This window comes from Epinephelus moara, chromosome 16 (assembly GCF_006386435.1).
Source record: "Epinephelus moara isolate mb chromosome 16, YSFRI_EMoa_1.0, whole genome shotgun sequence".
NCBI classification, from domain to species: domain Eukaryota; kingdom Metazoa; phylum Chordata; class Actinopteri; order Perciformes; family Serranidae; genus Epinephelus; species Epinephelus moara.
The window spans coordinates 29,369,714-29,392,454 of record NC_065521.1 but is presented as its reverse complement, the minus strand read 5'-3'; the positions used below and the strand labels follow the sequence as shown (position 1 = coordinate 29,392,454).

Below are 22,741 nucleotides of genomic sequence, written 5' to 3'. Positions count from 1 at the left end.
TTTTCACTGGCATTTGTCTGCAAAATAACTCAAAAAATTCTGAATGGATTTTGATGAAATTCTCAGGAAAGGTTGATAATGGGACAAGGAACAGATGATAAAATTTTGGTGGTGATCGGTTGAATCGACGTGGATAAAATCATAAAATGGCGGGAAATCCGAGCTGCTTGGCAGCGGGCTGCGCTCTCTGAGCGCTCCAGTTTTAATAAATGTTACTTACTGTTGCTTCAAAGCGTAGGACATGTGGCTGTTGTTGTTTCTAAACTATTTAACCATATTTCAGTATTCTAAACCCAACCATAGATGGAGGACATGAACCCTGGTCTGCAGCATCTATGCCCTCTGGTCTGTACTTGGATTGGACAAAACATTACTCAGAAAACTACTGGGAAAAAGGGTTGCAGGGAAATGTAATGAAGACAGCCACTGCATTTACTCCAAAACACATTCAGCAGGTTTATTGGCAGTAATTTATTTTTTCAGAAACAGATTCATTTTGGGTTTGAGTCATGAATATTCAGGTAACAGTGTTTATCTTTGACCAGAGCTTTACAGTCCGTGACAGCCAACTGGTAAGCACAGAAATATGATGATGTACGGTATATTGAATTTCATGTGATGCATAAGTACAATTTACTAAGTTAAATAATCAATTAGTGCATAAATAAGTTGGGTTCTTTGTTTTATGGACTGTATTGGTGAACAGTCAGCTCGAATAAATGCGATTTCATTTGTTTGGTTCTTAATGGCAAACAGAACCTCAGTGATCTGATTTGTTTTTCTGTGAATCGAGGTTTATGATAAGTGACTGATAACAGTTCTTTTTGTGAGTCAATAACTGCTGCCAAACACCACAACTGCCAGCTGGAGTCCTGTAAATTAAAATGTGGGTGCCAGTTTTATTCCATCACTGCTCTCTGTCATTTACAAAATGCTCCGCAAACACTGAGGAGGAGGAGGAGAAGAAATACGGAGACAGCTGCTTTTGTCGTCAAAGAGGATTCATCTGACAGTGAATGTGGTGTCTAGTTGGAATCTTTAGGGGAAACACATCTACTGTAGTACCGGAGACTTACGGGATCAGTGTATGTGTTGATGGCAATGCATCTGTTTGCAAAATATGTGCAGCAGAAAATACACTCGGTGGTATCCTCCTCGCTCAATCGCTCTGCATTTCACAAGGGTGTTCAATGATAAGTGTGTGCAGGGTGGATGTTTTCAGTATCACAGAATTTTGACATTGTCCCTTTGTCCCATTCGTCTCATGAGTAATCTCCATCATTCTGCTTTCAATCCCGTCTCTCTGACAGCTTCAGTTATAGGATTTCCCTCATCCTTCACTCGTCCTCGCTTATTCGTTACAGCCTCCCATTCTTTTACAACAGTCTCACTCTCCTTCGTTCTCCTCGAAAATATTGCCCTCTCTTTCTGTTTGTACTGTATGTGTGTGTCATTATATGTCGCTGTGTGTGTGTAGACTCTAAGTTCCATTTGTATGACAGCAAAGCTTAAGTTGTCACAGACGTCCTCTACAATGATTAGCCCCAATTCCACCATTCAGCTACAGGCTGACATTTTATGACTTCCCCTCACTCTGTATTTTCCCCTCTCAGACCGATGGTGGTGACCAAGGGCTCCTCCTGCCTCTGCCTCTCTCTCTCTTAACTTCATCCTCTCAGACAGACGGTTAATCCAGTCTTTCCCCTTGTACCCCTGACACTGCTGAGAGGAGAGCACACAGGAAAGGGGGACGTGGGCAATAATGTAAATAACCAGACTGGCGGGCAGACACAGTATTAAAGTGCAGTATAAATCTATCAGTTTTTATGCCCCCTGCGCCGGCGACAGCCATGGCCGGAGGCATTACATATTTGGGTTGTCCGTCTTGTGAAGCAAGGTGGCTTCTTTGTTCGACAGGTATGACTTTGAAACGGGCTGAGGCGTAACTGAAAACTTCCCGATGGCAACCGCACCTCCTCTGATCTGGACTTTGTAGCATGGACTATGCTAGAGGGCCCGTAGCCCTCAGAGAGTCAATGCAGCTAGATTCTCTGTCCAGGTTGCGGCCGTTGGTCCCTACATAGCCTAAAGCACAAATTATCTGTTAATAACAGAAGTACTTTTTAAAGTTTTGCAAAAGATACAAGGTAATCTCTGCTCAGTGGCCTCGTTCCTGACCTACAGGCGACATATAAACACTGAGATTATCGAGTACCAGCTACAGGAATGGGAAGGAGGACCCCTTTATATGACACGTCCATTGGCCTGATCGTTTGAAGGCCTCTGCGCACAAACCTCGGTGAGAGGTGCACTCTCTTTTGAGTTTGGCCCAAATGGAGGTACCATCTCGGAGAGACGTCCTTCACATGCAACAAAGTTGCCTCTGTCTTGGATAACCTTTTGGAAAATTTCAATTAGTTAGATCTCAAATTGATTAATTGTGTTTTATTATTATTGTATTGTTTATATTATTGTTTTGTTCACACCTTTTAATTTGGTCAGTAGTTCATTTTCCCCCGTTAGCTCAATAGGATTAATTAATAGCATGATGACTGATGGTAATAATTTTAATCTTTATTTGCGATATCTCAAGAACACCTTGAGAGAATTTCTTTAACTCTGGCGCAAATGTTTACTTGGACTGAAGAAAAAGAACTGATTAGAGTTTTGTGGTCGATGGTCAAAGGTCAAGGTCAGTGTGACCTCACAAAACATGTTTTTGGCCGTAACTTAAGAATTCATGTGTGTCTCAACAATAACCTGGTTGGATTTCGGTGATCAAAGGTCATGGTCAGTGTGACCGTGTATCTGTCTCATTCTCATGAACGCAATATCTCAAGAACACATCCAGGGAATTTCTTTAAATTTGACACAAACATTCACTTGACTGAAGAAGAAGAACTGATTAGAATTTTGTGGTCGATGGTCAAAGGTCATGGTCAAGGTCAGTGTGACCTCACAGAACATGTTTTTGGCCATAGCTTAAGAATTCATGTCTTAATTACAACTAAACTTCACACAAATGTCTAATAGGCTAAAATAATGAAGTGATGACACCTAATATCCAAAAGGTCAAAGGTCAGCTTCACTGTGACATCATAATGTTCTGCATAAAACACTTTTCTGGTCATTACTCAACCTCTTATCTCAGAAACAGAAGGGGAGACATTTGGTCAGATACTGAATTGATGACACTTATCTTGGGTGTCCACCTTGAAACTGTGCTGATTGTACAGACCTTCTGTGTTATCAGGGAGGAAAATGTGTGTGAAGCATCCATGTTTTCACAGACATGGATTTGTAAGAGAAACCTGGAGGCATACAACTGTGAGGCGGTAATTCTAGTTAACAGATGCTTCTTTAAGATTCTTCAAGAAATCCCTGTGTCTCCCAAATGTGTGTTGTTGTTTTTTTTTTTGTTTGTTTTTTAATTTAAAGGAGAACTCCGCTGATTTTACATGTCAAAGTCTGCTGCAGGAGAGTAATACGGCATATGTGGTAAAAGTTTTATACAAAAGAGAAGTCTTGTTTTCCCAATTTATCACCGTGTCATGTTAAGTCACTGCATTTGATTTAAAATGGTTTCATAAGCTCAGTAGATCATGTATTTGGAGAATCAGAGAGTGTAAAATATGCTGGATTAAGCTTGTCCTTCAAGTTAAGAACTGCGATACGAAGGGAAAACAGATGTAATAACATGATGGTCACGTCAGATGGAGTCCCAGTATGGAATACAATCCCCATCAGTAATCACAAACGTATGGAAAGACATAAAGATGCTGAGGTAGAGCCAGGAAACTTATAGAAATCTCTGCATGAAGATATATTTCCTTCATTCAAAACTTTTTTTTTTATGTGTTAGTCACTTAATTTGTGTAAAAGACATAAAGGGGCAGATTAAAACAGTTTAAGATGTCCACCAGTGGGGTTAAGTGTGTTTGTTGTTTTGAATGGAAGTGACTTGTATCTGCGGCCTGAAAGTAAGTGGCTGTATTGGTTGTGGTATCCGAGCTATTTCTTTAGTCCATCTGCTGTAGATGCTACTTAGTGGTTGTTGGTCCAGTCCATTGTGATGATTTTGTCAAGAAGATGGAGGTGGATGTTGCTCCAAGCACCAAAACATGCTGCTACATTGAAGATAATGATGGATTTAATGAAGCACCTCTAGAAAGGTAGTAAGACTTATGGTTGCACCTGGATTTATGGAGTTTCCTAAGAAAGAAGAGGTGTTGCTGATGTTTGGAGAAGATGATTTCACTGTTTCAAAATGAGCTAGTGGGCCACTGTGGTGCTGAGGTATTTGTATGCCTTCAGTATGGGATGGTGAGCTTTCCATTATGAAAATCAGTGACCGACTTCTTGGTCTTAGAGGCTTTGAGGTCCTCTATACCACTCTGAGAATGTGTCCAGAGTGTTTGATGTATATTATTTCAGTGTGTGTGCTTCTGCAGTTATCAGTATTCAAAGTGAGGAGCACAGAGATTACAGAGCTCTCTGAGACACCAGTGGAGGTAGTTTTTTGTAGACCTGAATTGGTTGATTCTGACCACTTGGTGTCTACCTGTCAGACATGAAAGGACCCAGAGCATCAGATGCAATTTGATGTCCATTTCGAGAGGTTAGGTGGTGTTGCACTGTGTAGACAGCACTTGAGAAGTCCACAAAGCCTATTCTAACATATGCCTTGGGGTTCTCAAGGTGGATATAAGCACCATGCAGCAGTGTCCAAACAGATCATCAACCCCCGTGTTGTTTATATGCAAACTGAACCGGCTCTGTGTGCGCGCCTACCTCCTTTTGTTACAGGCCGAGAACAAGCCTCTCAAAGCTTTTCATTACCAGAGATGTTAAAGCTACGAGACAGTAGTCATTATCACAGGTGGGACTGCTTTTTTTCGGGTACTGGACAGATAGTAGAGGATTTCCATGTTGTAGGGACTGAATGTTCTGCCAGGGAACAGTTGAGGAGCTCACAGAGGACACTGGACAGTTGGCTGTGTTTGGTCCTCAGCAGGTGGCCACAGATCTGCTTTATTTGGGTTCATCCTCTGTTGTAGGTGAGTGATTTTAGCATTTGTAGAAGTTTAGAAAAGACTTGCCGACAATCCAGCTTTTATGTGGTCTGAATAAAAATGTTTAGAGTCATTAAGGTTTAGAAAAACCCTGAGGGAAATCCAGCCTGGATCCATACTCCTCTCCGAACTGCATACAGAGTGAAGTCTCAAAGTGCAAGAACTCATTTCCTGCATCATTTATCAAAAGCTGCTACACTTTCAATCTTTTATCTTTGGGAATCTTAATTTTACTTTCAGGAACACATTGGGGAAAAAGTGAAATAATATTTTCTTTTAATTTTAAATATATATATGAGAAATCTCCTTGGAGCTACTTAGATACTGAAAGGGCAACAAACTTGTGTGAGATGAGAAAAAGAAGCAGATTACATGAGCATCCCCCTGGTTTATCAGGGGAAATGTGAGATTTAGGCCGACAAGCTGGATGAATTTACAGCCTACACAAGATATTAGGAGTATTTGAAGTGTGGCGTAGTTTTGCTTTATAATGACATTGCTTAAGAAGAGTATACCAGACTGTTTCCATAGTCACAATGGCAGTAGAAAAGTAAAGTGAGGAGGCCTTTACACTAATGAAGAGTGGCTGGCTCTAAGTATAAAGCTGTCGTTTGTGCATTGTTCATTCTTGAAATATGTATTACACTTCTCCTGGCTTGGCATTTATGGGGAGCTTATGTAATTCAACTTAATTGTCGTATATGTTTAGAGTGGTTATTGTGTTACAGACGCCATCAGGAGCACTTGTTTTTTTCCAGCTAATGCAGGATCTAAGGATGCATCGATATGGATATTTTTTTTAACCGATACTTACCTGCTTCTCATGGCCGATAACCGATGCGATACCTGATTTTTGTATTTTAAAAAGAAGTTTATTACCTGTGGTTTTTGTACACCTGAGGGTAAAAAAAGCTAAGATGCAGTGAGAAAATATGGCTGATTTAATATTATATTATTATTTAATATTGACCTAACCAAATCAATCTGACAGTTCTGACTTTTCCATACCTGCCAACATTAGGCTGTGAAAAAGGGAGATTTTCATAATAGACTAGCCCACAGCTACCAAGTAGAATAGCGATGCACTATCAATTCACCTCACACATTAACACTCAACTCAGACCAGATGTGTAAATGCTACCCTCGGTAAGTCAATGAAAGCAGTCTGGCTTTGTGTTATTGGCGCTATTTATTGGCTATAATTTTTATTAGAGGAATAATGCATAATTATAAAAATGTCCCATTATCGTCTGATAATTTATCTGCCTAATATACATTGTGTATCCCTAGCAGCATCCTTAAAAAACACTGTACCTTAATGATTCTTATGTCACATTTTGATGGTTGTTTACTTAATGTCAGCTATGGTCCCACCACTGGTAGAAAGTAACTAAGTACATTTACTCTAGTACTGTATTTGGGTCCAATCACAAAGTAACTATTTTTATTTTATGCTTTGTTATAATAATAATAATAATAATAATAATAGATTTTATTTATAACGCACTTTACATTTGAATACAAATCTCAAAGTGCACAGTACAAAGGCAACAATAACAATAAAAGCAACAATAACAGTAAAATCGAGCAACAGAGCAAAACAATAAAAACAGTCAGCAGATAAAATCATAGTCATAATCATAATCATATTATACTTCTACTGCACTACATTTCAGAGGCAAATATCGTTCTTTTTACAGCATTTATTTCACATAGTTTCTAGTTACTTTACAGATTATGGTTTTTCACATAAACCAAATGATCAAGTTATATAATGTGATGAGGTATTAAATTACTTAAAAGTATATCAAGTATTTAGCTCCGCCTCAACCAACTACGACATTGTAGTACCGCTTACATGTTAACACATCAGTGCATGCATGACAGAGGCCATTCTGAATAATGGTCTATATTTTGCTGACAATTCTTCTTCACTTTTACGTTAGTAGAATTTTAAATTCAGGGCTTTAACTTGTAATGTACTATTTTGTACTACTTTTACTTAAGCAAATGATTTGAATACTAATCACTGTTTATGAACTGGGGGCAGCGCTGATAAAATATGAATCTGCCTCGCCACTCTGTATAACAGGTACAATAGTGGAATTGTGCAACAGAGTTACCGTAAAACTTCAATAAACGCCCAGTCCCCTTTACTAGCCTGGTGTGGCTGCACATTTTGACAAATAAACGCCTGTCTCAATGTAGACTCACAAGTCAGTCTTTAGACGCTTTGCTTAACTAAAGACTGATGACTTTCTCCCTGATTTTGTGTTTAGATGGGCGGATACAATTTCAGAGTTCAAAAAAACTCCCTACGTTGCAGAACCAATAGTAAATCTGCAGGGCGGTCCTTCAGTGGCTCGCTGAACTCTTGTGCTTGTAAACATAGTCCCACTAGAAACGTGTAGCGGTACAAAATGGCTCAGCCGCGCTCACAGAAAACGCCGGGTTTGTGTTGGTATGCTGGGTGCCATAATCCTCGAGTGTCATAACCCTCTCTCTGATGCTCTTTCTGTCGGAGCTAGATCAAATGAATGATTCATAATTGATATGTTATTTGAAGCCTTATTTTTATACAAGTAATATTCATACTAGTTTAAATAAACAATTTGATCGTATTTCGTATTTCTTTGCTGAGCAGCAGTTTTGTGTGAAAGGATAATAGCGCGGGCTATCAACTTAAGTTTTACGGTAAATTTTAAAACTTTAAGCTGGCAGCGGAGGTAGTTACAGCACTGAATCACCATCTGTTTCAAAGGGACAGCTGGCAGGACAGGACCATGTATCGGACAGGTTTGACGTTTTATGTGTGCGACCCTTTACCAGGAGATTTAAATAGCAGGTAATAGCGGTGAGCAGCTAACTCAAAGACAAAGAACAGAAGTCGAAAATGTCCGCAAACTGGAAAAACAATGAGGTCTGGAAGCTCCTTACCCTCTGAGCAGAGGACGAAATCAGCTGCTATTTAATAAGGATGGTAAATGATCATCATTGCACATTGTTATTGTTTATAAAGCCCTGCTGATGTGTATGTTAGATGTCACACTAAATGCAGACACTGTTGTGCTACACATCACGCCGGTCACACCTCTTCCGCTCCCAGGATGCTGTCTAAAATCACACACTGGGACGAAGCACAATGCTGCTTGCGTTTGGTTCTGTGTAAAAATGCAAAGGCAGCGTAAAGACGGGACTTCATAGTGGCTCTATAGCGGGATCTCGGTGTAAGAAAATGACCGTTTCAGCATATATGACAAATTTATTTTCAGAAAAGTAACCAACTGTAGTAGCTTTTATGTGTAAAGGAACTTTTATTAAATACAGGAAATGCGGGATTAGGGAGAAGTATTTGACATACTACATACACATAAACACACATATTGACTGTATCAATTTTTTATGTACCAGTATACAGTCTTTTATGTAGTTATTAAATCTCTGCACATTGTGAGCCTTTAATTTCATTTAGTGTACAACGGTGTATTCATGTCATTCTTGCATTTTAGGATGTCTGTATTCTTTATAATATCTACACTTTCATCACTACGTGTACTTGTGTACACAGTCTGTTCTTTGTATAACATATATCCGTTATCCATTTGTGGAACTACTCTGTGCGCTCATCTGTTGGTGTGACATCTTAAACTCCCCTGGGGGCTTCATAAAGCATCATTATGTCACATCCGTTCTCTCCACAGTCACCAGACCTCAACCCCGCTGAACATCTGTGGGAACATTCAAAAAAGGGAAAATATGTTGTAACATATGACACTCTGTGGGACACTTTTAGACTCCCCTGTAACAGATGCATGCAGTACATTATGAAACCCCTTCCCCTCCCCCAACCTGTAAACACATGCTTACACAAGTGCTTACCGTACACACATTATGCAAATACAGGCAAGTACTTGCGTTTGCTTGTATCTGCTTACAAGCTGCGTTACATGCACCAAGGCCACATAAAATTCAAATAGAAAGTGCATGTAGCAAAACATTAATGAATTTCCTCACCTGTGGTTCTCTTTGAAGATAATCTCCTGAGTTTATGGTAATAGGGATTTATCCACAAGCAGCTCCCCTCGTAACCCCAGGTGATTTAACGGGTCTCTACCCTTTGTTGGCGCCCTTTAATATGTAAGTGAGGTGAAGCCACTGAGTAAATAGAAAGGTTATGAATACATTTGCATGTTATCTTCACCCATGAGGTCCTTTAAAAAAAGATTGACTCAGCAACTTGTCTCGGCCTCAGTGAATACTGTACCGGGAGCGGGTCATGCTGTGTATGCAAATGACCAGCTGTTTCCAAGTGAGACAAATTTGAAAGTAAAGGATGGTATTGAATTTGTACATATAAGCAGCCTGTTTTCTTTTCTGCTCCTTGATGAGATTGTGTAGCTACCACATTATAAACAAGAGAAGGAGGTGGAGACATTGGTTTGCTATGTCACCACTTACAGGAGCTAACAAGTGACGAGGGGCGTGCCGTGTTTTGATGCAGGTTATTATGTGTTTTCTGACGTCTTAAGTGGGAGTAAGAGATGTACATCATAGTGGTAGTAAAGACTTTAAAAAAAGATGCAATAGCTCACATAATAGGAAGCCATTGTTATTCAAAACAGCACTAATGAGGCTAAACTGTGTTTATTATTGCAACATGGCTTTGGTAACAGCCTGATTTACAAGTGTTTAGTCCTGTCTGAGGAGTCATTGTGTTAATAAAGAAAGTTGTTTTGGTTGTTTGTTGTTTTTTTTTTTAAATTGCCTGAAGGTAGAAATAATGTTAAATTTTCTCTCTGTCTCTTTCCCCGTTTGTTTGTCTGTTCTTTTCAACATTTGGACCAGATGGGAAATGCCTCCGAAACATTTCTGCTCGTGTCCAGAATATCTAAAGACCATGACTTTCTCATGGGAACTCTCTACACCATTTTTGGTGAGTGATGTGAATTATTTTTCTCTTGTTTACAGCTTTTATTTGTTGGAAAGTGTGTTCAGAGAGCACTAATAGACCCTGCCACTCTGTCTCCTAGGTGTGCTGTCGGTGTTGGGGAATGGGATCCTGCTGTTTGTGGCCTATAGAAAGAAGTCCTCCCTGAAGCCAGCAGAGTTTTTTGTGGTCAACCTGGCCATCAGTGACCTGGGCATGACCATAACTCTGTTCCCGCTGGCTATCCCCTCATCCTTCATGCACATGTGAGTGGCCAATCAAGTTCTCTGCCCTCTTTCTCCTTTCATTTATTATGTTTCTCTGCCATCTTCACAGTCAGTATTTTCCTAAGGGACAAGGAAAGGAGGTAAGGAGACTAACAAAGAGTGAAAGGTAGGAAATGCTTGTATTATTTTCTTTACAGCCGTCACTGTACTGTGATGCGTTGTACAGCAGCAGTATTATGGATGTCTGCGTTGACGCTGGACAAGGAAGGAGATTAATGGTACTATAACGTTAGCGACATTATTTTTGTTGGCATTCATGCAATCATCAAACTGCAGATTGTGGTGTTCTCTTTGCGGCACAGACACAAGTCTCATGTTCTCTTTGCATATGACTTTTCTCTCCTAAATCTGAAATATTTCTGGATGATGACGGTCGATGAACAGATTATCTTGTTTAGCCTGTCAGTAAAGTTTTTTACAAGTTGCTGCTGCAGGATGCACACGTCATGGACAGCTTACCCAAAGTGGAGGCTGCTGTTAGTTTGGAAAATGCTTGATTTGATGTGCAGCAGAGTTTTCTATGAGCAGAGCACACATTTTAAACATCATTATCACAGCCAATCATGTTCATTTAACCGTGGGAAGCCAAAACGTGATTTGAATTCAATTAACTGTGCAGCCCTAGTGTGAGGTACTTATCCATCATCAGTGTATTACGTACAGTAAATGGCACTCAGCATGCTCCCTATTTGGAGATGCAGACAGGGGTGCCACCACGGAAGCTAAGCAATAGTTATGCACCATTAGATCAACAATCCACGGGTCCCATGGGTTGACCCGTAGGTCAGGCGATTTGAGTAAGGTTTTTAGAAAATATTGCCAGTTCTGGGGGGCTCATTAGTGACAAATCCAAGATTCAGCAGATTCAGGCAATAATTCTCTATAGTTTCATCACTTCTATTTAACATGGTCCTGGCAAGACACTATTGACTGAGCATCATTTATTTATTCATTCATTCAACCTTTATTTTAACTCAGAAATACATTGAGGTAGAGACCTCATTTACAATGTAGCAGAGTAAAACAATATAAAGTCAAAGCACTGAGACACACACAAAAGAGAAACTCGCATAAAAGTGGCAACAAGAAGTAAAAAGCAATAAGACCATAATTAAAAATGTAAAAAAAATAAATAAATAAATCAATAAAAGCATCAGTGATGAGTAAAAACTGTTAAAATGTTAAAACATAGAACACATTAATCAGGTAAAACAGGAACACATAGAAGTAAAATATTCAGTTAAAGATTTGAATTGCCCTAAGGATAAAAATGAGGAAAGGTTTAACATGTTCTGCATGTTGTTCCACGTTGCAGGTGCACAATATGAAAAACTGGATTTTCCAAGTTCATTAAAAACAGCCAGCACCTGGAGTGTAATCCACTAGACTGAGTTTGGTAAACACCCACATTAAAAGAAAGCATTGAACTGATCAGATAAGAGCCTTATAAATAAATAAATAAAACCCAGTATCTTTCACATCTTACACAGAGGGAGGGCCACCTAACCTTAGCATACACATTACAATGATGGGTGTCTTATCTATCCCCAGTAATTAATCTTAAAACAGAGTGATATAGAGTCCAGAGGCTTCAGAGTGGCAGCATTTATAAAATATCACCATAATCTAAGACTGATGAAAAAGTTGTCTCAACAAGCATCTTTCTACAATGCAGCGGAAAGGAGAATCTATTTCTACAAAAGAATCCAATTTTCATTCGATGAGAAGAGGTCACTACCTTGCAAACTTGATATTTAAAGGTTAACTTTTCATCCAACCAAATACCAAGCCACTTATATTGTGTGACCCTTTCAATATTTATAATACTGTTGGTAGAGATTGTGTGAGTCTAGATTTGTCTGAATTCAGAACCAGTTTGATTATTGAGTGCAGCTTGGATATCCGAAAAGCAGTGTTGGAGAGAATTTAGGGCTGAGGGTGCATCATTCACAGTACAGTACAAAATGGTGTCATCTGCATAAAGATGAACATTAGACCCAGAACAGCTGAGGTTATATCGTTGGTATACAATGAAAACGGAACAGGCCCAAGAATTGAGCCGTGCGGGACGCCTTTTGCTCTTTGCACAAATTAAGATTTAATATTACCCATGAAAACACACTGCTGCCTGTCACTGAGGTAACTATAAGCCCCATCATCAAATTTAAGACGACAAAGTCTTTTTGAGAGCAATGCATGATTCGCTGTATCAAATGCTTTTGAAAGATCAATAAAAAGAGCCACACAGTGTTTTTTTCTTTTTTCTGTCCCCTTTCTTATCGATGAAAGAGGACAGAAAAAGACAGTGCTCTTTGTAGTAAAAGGGATGTTCCTGGTGAATAATCTCCCTGTCAACTAAACAAAAATTTGAATTAAGACTAGTCGACTAGTCTAAAAAAAAAAAAAAGGGAAATAGTCAGAAAACAGTCAAAATTTAGCACACTTTATTAATTATTTGAAACATTGTCCCAAAAATATATTGTGTGCACTAAGAGCCCTTTGAAGCTTTTAATCACAATCTTCAACAACCATATCGGATTTTAAATGCAGCTGAAGTAAGAGACACTTGGATGTGAACATGACAGCAACTCAGTCAAAAGTTAACCGCAAAAATAACATCTAAAATAAATAAATTGTCTCTGAAACGTGGGGCACATTAAACCTTGCAGATTATCTGACAGAAATGGTAGCAATTCACTTTAAAGTTAATAAAACAACAATTCATAATTAAATTCCAGCTGAAATGAGAGGCATTTTGTGCCGTGCAGTATGAATGTAAACTTTTTTTATTGTAAACTAATTTCATTGTGATCCCTTGACTTTTAACTCCAAATCTATACCCTTGATTAAATGAATGAAGAGGATGAAATGAAAATCTGAAAATTAGAAAAAATTCTGGTGGGTCGTCCAAAAGAAGAAGAGCTTAACGTCTCGTATCTGGTTGAATGAAATAATGAAATACATGGTCTCATACGTCTCCAGCTTCATCCCTGGCCTTGCCTGCTTGATCTGATCCCCCGAGCATGTGCGGCTGATAGCTGTCATATGTGCCATGATTGGGTCAAAATGCATCACTGCTCACTGCAGCCATATATGACCCAGGGGAAGGCCATCAAATGTGTTACCTGTTTCACCTACTGTGTGTAATTCACTAAAAGGGTTTTTTCAGAGAAATCAGTCTGTAACAAATGTTCTCCTCTGTTTCTTTGTCCATGCAGGTGGCTATTTAATGAGACGACCTGTACAGTCTATGCCTTCTGTGGCGTTTTGTTTGGCCTGTGCAGTCTGACCAACCTCACGGTGCTCTCCTCTGTCTGCTGGCTCAAGGTCTGCTGTCCAAACTATGGTAAGACCCTCTCAATGCTTTAATTCATTATTCTATGTAAAAATACCATCGTCACAGCATCCTATTTTAAAGCAGAGGAATGTACTTAGGGATTCTGACAGTTATTTATTATTATTGATTAACTAGAAGACTGGTTTGCCCATCAGTGTTCCCAGGATGTTTTGCTGGGAATGTTTTGAGTGTAGCACCAAAAATAATTGTGAATGTAAGCTTATGTGAAGCTCAACTAATAAGTAATGTGTGTGAACATGCGATAGTCTTTGTAACATAATGGACTGTCAAACCAACTGCAGGTCTTTTATTTCACAAACCTCAAGGTGCATAACATTACTTCATGTTACATTGTGGCTCCAAAACAAGGTAAAACAGTGAATGACTTATTAATTTTGTTATAGGTGAAAAGTCTGTTTCCACGAACACACTTTTAAAGTCAAAGTGGAGAGACAGACAGTCAGACAGACAGACAGCAGCAGATGATGGAGAGGTGAACAGTGGACACACTACATTGCACATGATTTGTGTCTGAACATTTGGTGTGAGTGTGACTGAAAGAAAACTCATTTAATATTTTGGTAAACTAATGTTAACATACAGTGGTGGAAGAAGTGCTCAGATCTTTCACATAACTACAAGTATCAATACTACAGTGTAGAAATTATCTGTTGCAAGTAAAAGTCCTTCATTCTAGGGCTGCAGCTATCGATTCTTTTGGTATTGCATCGATTATTCTGGCAATTAATCGAGTAGTAGGATAAGAAATACTGTGTGTTTTCATTTCATTACTTTAGCTTTATTTAAGGGCAAGAGTAATATATAAAAGAGGAAATAATAAAAAGTCTCTTAAATTAGATTTTTTTTTAAACTGTTTCCTTTTTTGAAAATTCAACATTTTTAAACAAACATTTGTCTGCAGTGTGCACTTCAACAGTTGTGACTGATCAAATCATGCATCTGCTGTCTGTAAACTCAGCTGCTTGTTCAGTTGAACATGGTGGAACCCTTTGCTTAAAGCTGTCCAAAGTATGAGTATGAGTATGAGTATGAGATCTTGTCCCTCTTCCTCCATCGTTTTGCAAATTGCACCACATCCACGTTACAGCTGTGCAGGCTATCGATAGGGAAAGTAACATTAGCGCGAAACAGCCATCCATGCAAAACACAGCAGACTGTATAGTTGTACTGGATTGAACAAAGCCACAAGGCTTCTTTTAGTTATCAAATTAATTGAGTTACTCGAGGAATTGTTTCAGCCCTACTTCATTCAGAATATCACAATATCTCAAGTAAAAGTATTACATCAAAATATACTTAAATGTGCCAAAAGTAAAAGTACTCATTGTGGCTCATTTCAGAATAACGCTGTGTTCACACTTTGAGCTACAATGCAACAGCATGACCCGCTACATGAGGGGTGTCAAACATATGGCCCAGGGGCCTCGACAGCCCCTGGACAGCCTTTAGACGTTTTGCTTAACTAAAGACTGATGTCTTTCTCCCTGATTTTGTGTTTAGATGGGCGGATACAATTTTTAGAGTTTAAAAAAACTCCCTACGTTGCAGAACCAATGTTTTGATAACGCAATCAAACGGCGTGCCGTGACGGGCGGAATAAAATGTCGGCAGTGTGGCAATCCGTCCGTCACCGCATTTGCGACTAAAAATAGTTTTGAACGAGCAAAATAGGCTTAAATCATTCAGCACGCTGTGCGAGCAGCCTACAGATTTCAACCACCAGCAGAAACAAATGGCGAATGCCACCGGTTGTGGGTTGAACGGGGGTCACAGACACAGACAGGAATGTATTCCTGTCAAATACAGTGGCCATCAGCTTACCGGCAGCGGAGAAGTCGGTTCCAATAATATCCTCTTCTTGGCGTCATGACTGCCCAGAAGTACCTGAACAGCCGAGCTAGCCGAACACAGGTATGTGATGTGTCAGAGGAGAAACGAGCCGTTAACGGTCCACAAACCTCACCACACTTTAGGGACTGTTCTTTACTTATGAAGGGACTTGTCAGGGGAGGGGGGTGGNTATTCGGCCAAGCGTTTAATAATATTTGGTTTCGGCTTCGGCCACAAATTTTCATTTTGGTGCATCCCTACTAATAACACAAAAAAACTTCACTGTTTTTCCAACTATAGTCAAGAACTTTTTAATGATAGCAGTTGTGAAATATTCTTTTTGTACTTGATACTGATACTAACAGCTTCTGGTATTTTTAATATAACATTTCACAGTTAATCTGAAAAGTATAAGATACTTTTTCAGGTACACATTTCAGTTTTTCAGTTATTAAGACCTGTACTGTGAATGTAAATAAGTTGCCAGAGGGCATAAAAAAGCATCAAAATAAAGCTTGTTAATAAAACACATGCAGGCTTGTCCTCAAATGTTCTCAGATCCTAGAAACGGCCACGCGTTTACCTATATTGATTAACTTAAAGAAGATTTCATTCCATTTCTCCTCTGAAGCCAAAAACCTTGAATCTCGAGAGAAATATTAATGCAGAGGTGCCTGTAACTCAAGGGCTTGTTATAAAATGAAATTTACCATGCTGCAATAATGTTAATGTTCAAGGCCATGCTTTAACCTCTTTAAACTGCAGGATATGTAAATAAGAAGATGTTTACAAGGCCTTTTAATGTACTCCCTTCCCTGTTTAATGTATTCCCCTGCAGGGTCTTAGGTTTGGAAAACTCACAAACCATCCAATTATTGGGATTGCATATTTTCCTGGCTGCATGTTTTGGTTATGTCCATACTGTCAGTGTTTAGTAATGGACTGGAATTTGGGTTGGAGCAAAGTAAAATGATCACTGAACACATGAAACAGAGAGTTTCTTTAGCTAATATCCCAGCAGCCACAAATAGCCTCTTTAAAAACTGTAAGACTGCAACTTAAGTAACATTTGAAAGTCATTCATGTCACATTAGTCAGGTTGTAACAACTTATGCTTCGACTAATGAAAGTTAATATTTGCCTTATATCCACATATGTAGTATTTAGCAGCAGTATTCAAACATATAATAATTGGGTTTTAACACACTTTAACGTAGATGTACACGTATTTCTCAGCAATTATTACCTCTCCTATGAAAACATATTTTATACTATTACAAGTGCGTTTTACTTTATTGTTTTTCATTACTGTTTACATATCAGCCTCCACTTAGGGGTGCTAGGGCTGGGCAATTAATCAAAACCGACATTCAGAACCTCTAACACACGTAAACTTGCCCATGTTGGTAAAAATGTTTTTTATTTAATTCTGTTAAAAGTTTCCCCACTGAGCATGTTCATTTACAACACATTCTCACTCCGACCTCGTTACATATCGATATTTGGTCATAGATTTTCCATGTCCACATACGAGGAATTGACTTATTTTTCCCTTCAACCAGGCATGAAAATCGCTCACCTTTCGGCAAAATTCGCCGTTCTGAGCACAAAATAGATGACCTACGTGAATCGTGCAGATCCAATGAGAAAAATTTTTTTTGGGTGGGGAGGGGGGGTCTGTGGAGCGAAGCCACAGAAAAAAGATGAGCTAAAAGGAAGAGACTCAAATCTGATTGGCTCAGCCGCAGTCATCAGTCATTACTCATGGCAGACCAGGCTAGTTTGACCGTTAGACAGAAAACATGGATAAAGTCGGTTAGAAAAGTGGCGTGGAAAAATTTTTACAAGAAGAGGCAGCAAAGTGCTCCAAAATAACCGACCTGTTTGGCCGTGGCGTCGGTTGACAGGCCGAGGCTGCTGGTGTTGCTAACGACAGAGATGGAGATGGAGGCGACAGCGCCATTATAGCAGGTGTATTAACGTTAGCTAACGTTCATGAGTGTGTAGTGTGCAAGTTTAGCTTTGGCAAATTGCGTATTTCTTCTAGGTGTCCGTTTCAAGAGGCCAACTAGCCTACTAGGTATTGCATTAGGTCATTATAAAAGAAAATATGTGCTTGCTTTTTTCCCGTGGATGCACGCAGTTAACGTTAGGTGGTGCTCCCAGTCCCAACGACAATGAAGCTGAGGGACAGACTAACCCCAGGAGGATGAGACCAGAAATATGAGAGGTGCAATGTGAAGGCATAGCCTACTATGTATTACATTTTAGCCAGAGGAAAACCTTTTTAATAGTATTAAGTGGGATTTTTTTGTTGTAGTAATAAGTTGACTAAAAGGGCAGACAGTTATATTGTGCATAAAATTAGATGCATTAGGATAGAGTCATATGCTCTTATTTCAAGTTAAATCATAAGCCATTGTGCCATTTGTGGCCACTTCATTATTGCATTCATTTTATAGTCTGGAATTAAACAATAACTGCTGATTTTCTTATGCAGTTGATTCTGAGGACAGCGTTTGTGTAGTGTGTACAAGCATATAGAGGATTATAGGTAGAAACGTGTGGGCTGGTGCACCTGAATGTCCCGGGCTGAATTTGTGTCTCAGTCCACTCCTGGTCTCGTCTCTTATACAACATATGTGAACATGTAAAGATACCTTATTTGCACTTAATTATACATTCATATTTTTGTTTTTGTGCAATCTTATAATTCTACATGTGACCACCACTAGAGTAAATCTAAAAGAAATCAGATATGAGCATTTGGAAGCTCATTTTTCCACCAAAAAAACAATCGAGGAGCATAACCCTGGGACCCCCTAGCAGGTGCCAGGTCTCGTATCCTTCTCACCTTTTTCACCCCTGACCCATTTTCATGCCTGTTCAACAACAAACACACATGGTTAGGTTTAGGAAAAAATACCAGTTTTTTGCAAACATGGCTCTCTCAGGTGAAAGTCAGTGTTTGTTGCCATTTCTGTCGTTTGGACACATTTTGGCTTTCGTGAAGACAGCACCAAACAGAAAGAAATCCAATGTCAACACTGCGGAAAAATTGTTTCAGTGACCAAAGGTAATATCAACATTGCACTTGGAGCACAATCACGTTACCGAATATGAACTGTGCATGGCTCAAAAAAAGAAAGAGACGGACAAGCGCCCAGCAACAAGTGCCTCTACAAAGCAGCTCTCCATAACACAAGCATCTACAAAGGCTACACATTTTACAGAATATTCAAAATATCAAAATATTCAATAAATAATCATAAGTAGTTCATCTTTGTGTGTTTTCCTTCTCCCTCCTCCTAGCCTAATATTTTAGGCTTAGTTAGGAGCTCTCTTACCTACTAAAAAATCTCACACACTCTTTTAGCTTAGTAAAAAGCATGTCAGTATGGAATTTTGGATGTAGCCCCTGAGTTGGGAGTGTGTTGTCAAGGTCCAGTTACCGAGATCAATAATTCATGGTATTTTGTGGCATCTTAAACCTGCAAGAACTGATTCTTTTTTCTTTTTTTGTGAACACAGCAGTGACATATCATCACCTTTTAAATAGATATTACAAATATGTTACCAACAAGTTGCTTATTTACTCGATCATTAGTTACTAAGCAACATTTTTGTACAGTTAAATTGGTGTTTTTGACCGGTAATAACTCTCTTTCAGCTCTAACGGAAATATCTGGCTCTTTAGCTGTTAATGCTCCACAATGTTCACCTGCTAGTCTCTGACTGTGTCTGTCTGCCATTTGGTGCTGAACTTATTACACTGTAGGTTTTTAGGACTTTTCACTGAAAAAACGCGTTTTCTGCAGATGAAAATGACGTCATGAGAGTGGTGAGAGTGACCCAAAACTGTAACCCTCCAGGCTTGACAATGAAACAATGAGCTGAACTCACTATAAAGCTCCATAAAATTGAGATTCAGTTGATAACTCTGTAGGTTTCACTGTTACATGTGACCCCTTTCGCATTGTCAGATTGTTTTTGTATTGTCACTTGATTCATTGTCATGACAAAAAAACTCACTTTCAAAGTAAGCTGGATCTGTTGTATGCAACAAGGTTACTCAGTAGTCAGTGTTGTTGCCTTGCAGAAGGAAGGACATTTGAAACCAAGTCTGTGTGGGCTCTTGTGTCGTCCTGTTTGTGTGGGTTTGCTCTGGATTTCACCCACATTCCAAAGATCTGCAAGTTAGATAGCTTTGATAAAATCCCCACAGAGGGGACAGAAAATTATGTCCTAAATTAATGAAACCCTCGTTTGTCACACTTGAAAACAAAGCTTGGTTCTTGTAGGTGGACTGGTAATTAGTTGTGTTTGCCAATTAGCAGTAATAAAGAGGCCTAGCAACCAGAGCTGTGAAATTGTCAAAGCAGCAGGCAACCAACACAACTCCGAATAGGCCTTATCGAATGTGTCCAAAATGTAAATGCACAGTTGTCTAGAGGAGCAGAAATCATAATAGCTTGTGTCAAACAGACAAACAGAGGTCACAAGTTGAAACTAGCCAACAGGGATATGATGATAGACATCTACTGCACAGTATGTAAGAAGTTGTCTCTTTCAATTAAGTGTTAATGTTCTCCACTTTACATATCTAGTTATGTTATCTACACATATCCACACCCAGTCTGTAGATATTAATGCTTGTGCAGGCTTAATGGTAATTAGCAGCCACATACAGTGAAGATTTAAGTGTCAATGTGCACATAAATTCTGATGTCAGTAAAGGGTATACAGATGCTCCACTAATTATTGACACTCAGATTTGCTTTTTATTTTACATTAAAGTTATGTAATGCTCTCTTTCATGTTGGGATTTATCTCTCTCCCTCTCTTTCTGCAAGTCTTATTCCCACAAATGTCCAAACTGATGGCACTCTTGCTTCTTGAAACCATAGTAACCAAGTTTCTCTTTTTGGTCGGCACAAGGTGCTTTGACATATTCATCCTAAGATGAGAGTTGTTTAGACTCAGAAGTGAAATACTGCTTCTGCAGCTTTAAAGAAGTTTTTCGCTGCTGGAGAGATGGCTTTTCATTAGACTGGGCTGTCTGTGCAGTAGAGAGACACAGTTTCTTTTGAAACTTGTGCTACATGCCCAGAGAAAACAGAGAAAAAGAGCTGTGTCATTTGCTTTTGCTTAAGAAGCAGAAAACCTACGACTACTAGAATGCACTGCACCACACCGGACCAATTAAAGCTCCCGCTGGTGGATGACATAATGCAACCTTGACCATTTTTCCACAGGGAGATATATGGCAGGCAGCTGGTAACAAATATTCTCAAATTACAGTTAAACAGTAAGATAAATTGTGTTTCTATTAACACTTTAGACGAGAAATAAGCAGTGCAGTAACAGAATCTCTGCCCCCCCTTGAGCTTTGAGGCCAATTTTGGTATAGGCCAATACCCATAGAGCCTATTTCCCATAGACTTATGTTGCGAAAGAGCGGTCTGTGAATCAGTGGATACATTGTTTGAGTGTCACAACCCCGAAAAATGACTCGTTTTACTATCAGGATTTGATCCATTCAGTCCAGTAACATTTTGAAAGAAAAGACTTTTCCCCATAGATGAACATTGTGAAAGTAAAGTGTCCCTTTAAACAAAAGACTCTGAGAAGATGGAAAGCAATGTGATTTACATTCTGTAACATTTACATATGACTCACTGACTATTATGATATAATATATATTGATTACGCAGGCGGAGAATTAGTGTTTAGCTCAGTGACGCATGCTGTGCTTTCTTATGGCCACATTGTAGCTGTGGATGTCTGAGCCACTTTAGTTATCAGGCAGTTTCACTTAACATTAACTCTCCAGTCTTTCAATGCTTGTGCATGTGAACTCCTTTCACTACGCATTGGGGTGACTGCAAACTGCTCAAGCAGCACATCGCTAATGAGAACAATTAATCTTTTTGCCACTGAAGCCATTGAGGATTTATTCACATGACTGCCTGTGTCTAAATCTCTTTAAGCAGCATCGACATTGGATTTAGAGTCCATGTCTTTTTTTAAATACACTATTAGAAAACAAATTATTAAACCTTTGATTTTATGCAGAAATCCCCATTATGTTTCTATATTCATTTTTGCAGAAGAGTAATTCAATTTCAGTTTTTTTCAGGACTCAGTCACTCCTAATTTGCGCATTAAACCATCTTTTCTTTCTTGGAAAATGTGATCGTTTGTCAAAGCACCACTTAGCCATAATTCATCAATGATAATGAATTTAGAAACCTTGAAAAGGCAATCCATACAAAGATGTCAGATCAGATGTATAATTGAATTTCACTCAGAAACTCAGTCATCATCACCTCTCTTCACTCACATGCTCTATGAATGAATGCTCAGTAAGGGCCAGATGCAGAAACAGTGTGTACGCACACAAACTATGTGTACGCCTTTTCCAACACTTCAACTGGTTTTTATTAAGGAACAATGTGCACACCTTAGACCAGGGGCACTCATGGTTTTAGCTGAGATGGTTGCGGGTGATATGATGATGAGGACAGTATTGAGAGACAGACACATTGGGTTCATCCCAATATCCCTCCTCGACTTCTCTATCATCTATCCTCTATCCTCGATCACTTGACCCGAAAAGTGATTGACACCTGCCATCAAATGTTCTATTCATCTTTTATTGAGTCGATTTTAACTTTTGCAGTGATTTGCTGGTATGGGAACCTCAGCATCACTAATAAAAATCGTCTGGGAAGCATCGTTAAACCTTGCCACCTGGAACTACCTTGCAGCAGCTTGACAGTGTTTATCAAGCAAGAGCTATTCAGAGGACAAAGGTCATCTTGGAAGACCCACATCAGTTTCGACTTTTGCTGTCAGGAAAGAGATATGCCTTCCCTAAGAGGGCCAGATCAAACAGATACCTCAGATCATTTGTTCCCTCAGCTGTACGGCTTCTAAATAAGCTTTAGGCCTGGGTTCTTGTACTGTGCATCTATGCTCATGCTAGCCTCTATATACAGACTCTACATTCAGTGAATTCACGTTTGAGCCGGCTGCAGTTGTTGCCAGGTTAAACGCTCCGTGCGGTGAACTAACGAGGCGGAACATAATTGGCGTCACTGCAAACTCTGAATCCATCGCAATGGTAGGGATGTCCCGATCCAGCTTTTTCCACTTCCGATCCGATACCGATATTACAGCCTTGAGTTTTGGCCGATACCGATCCGATCCAAGCGCGTATTACACATATTCACTTATTTTGTTGTCAGTCATGTTAGAAAAGGTT

The 22,741-nt window shown here is 39.3% G+C and overlaps 1 protein-coding gene across 1 annotated transcript in view; it reads left to right on the top strand.

The window, feature by feature from the left end:
* The window catches only part of opn7b (opsin 7, group member b), a 109,816-nt gene that overhangs the window by 72,826 nt on the left and 14,249 nt on the right, over nt 1-22,741 (top strand). Inside the window, exons 2-4 of the mRNA XM_050065228.1 lie at nt 9,918-10,005; nt 10,103-10,265; nt 13,505-13,632. Of these exons, the coding sequence (XP_049921185.1) occupies nt 9,918-10,005; nt 10,103-10,265; nt 13,505-13,632 (379 nt within the window). The remainder of the gene's footprint in view (nt 1-9,917; nt 10,006-10,102; nt 10,266-13,504; nt 13,633-22,741) is intronic.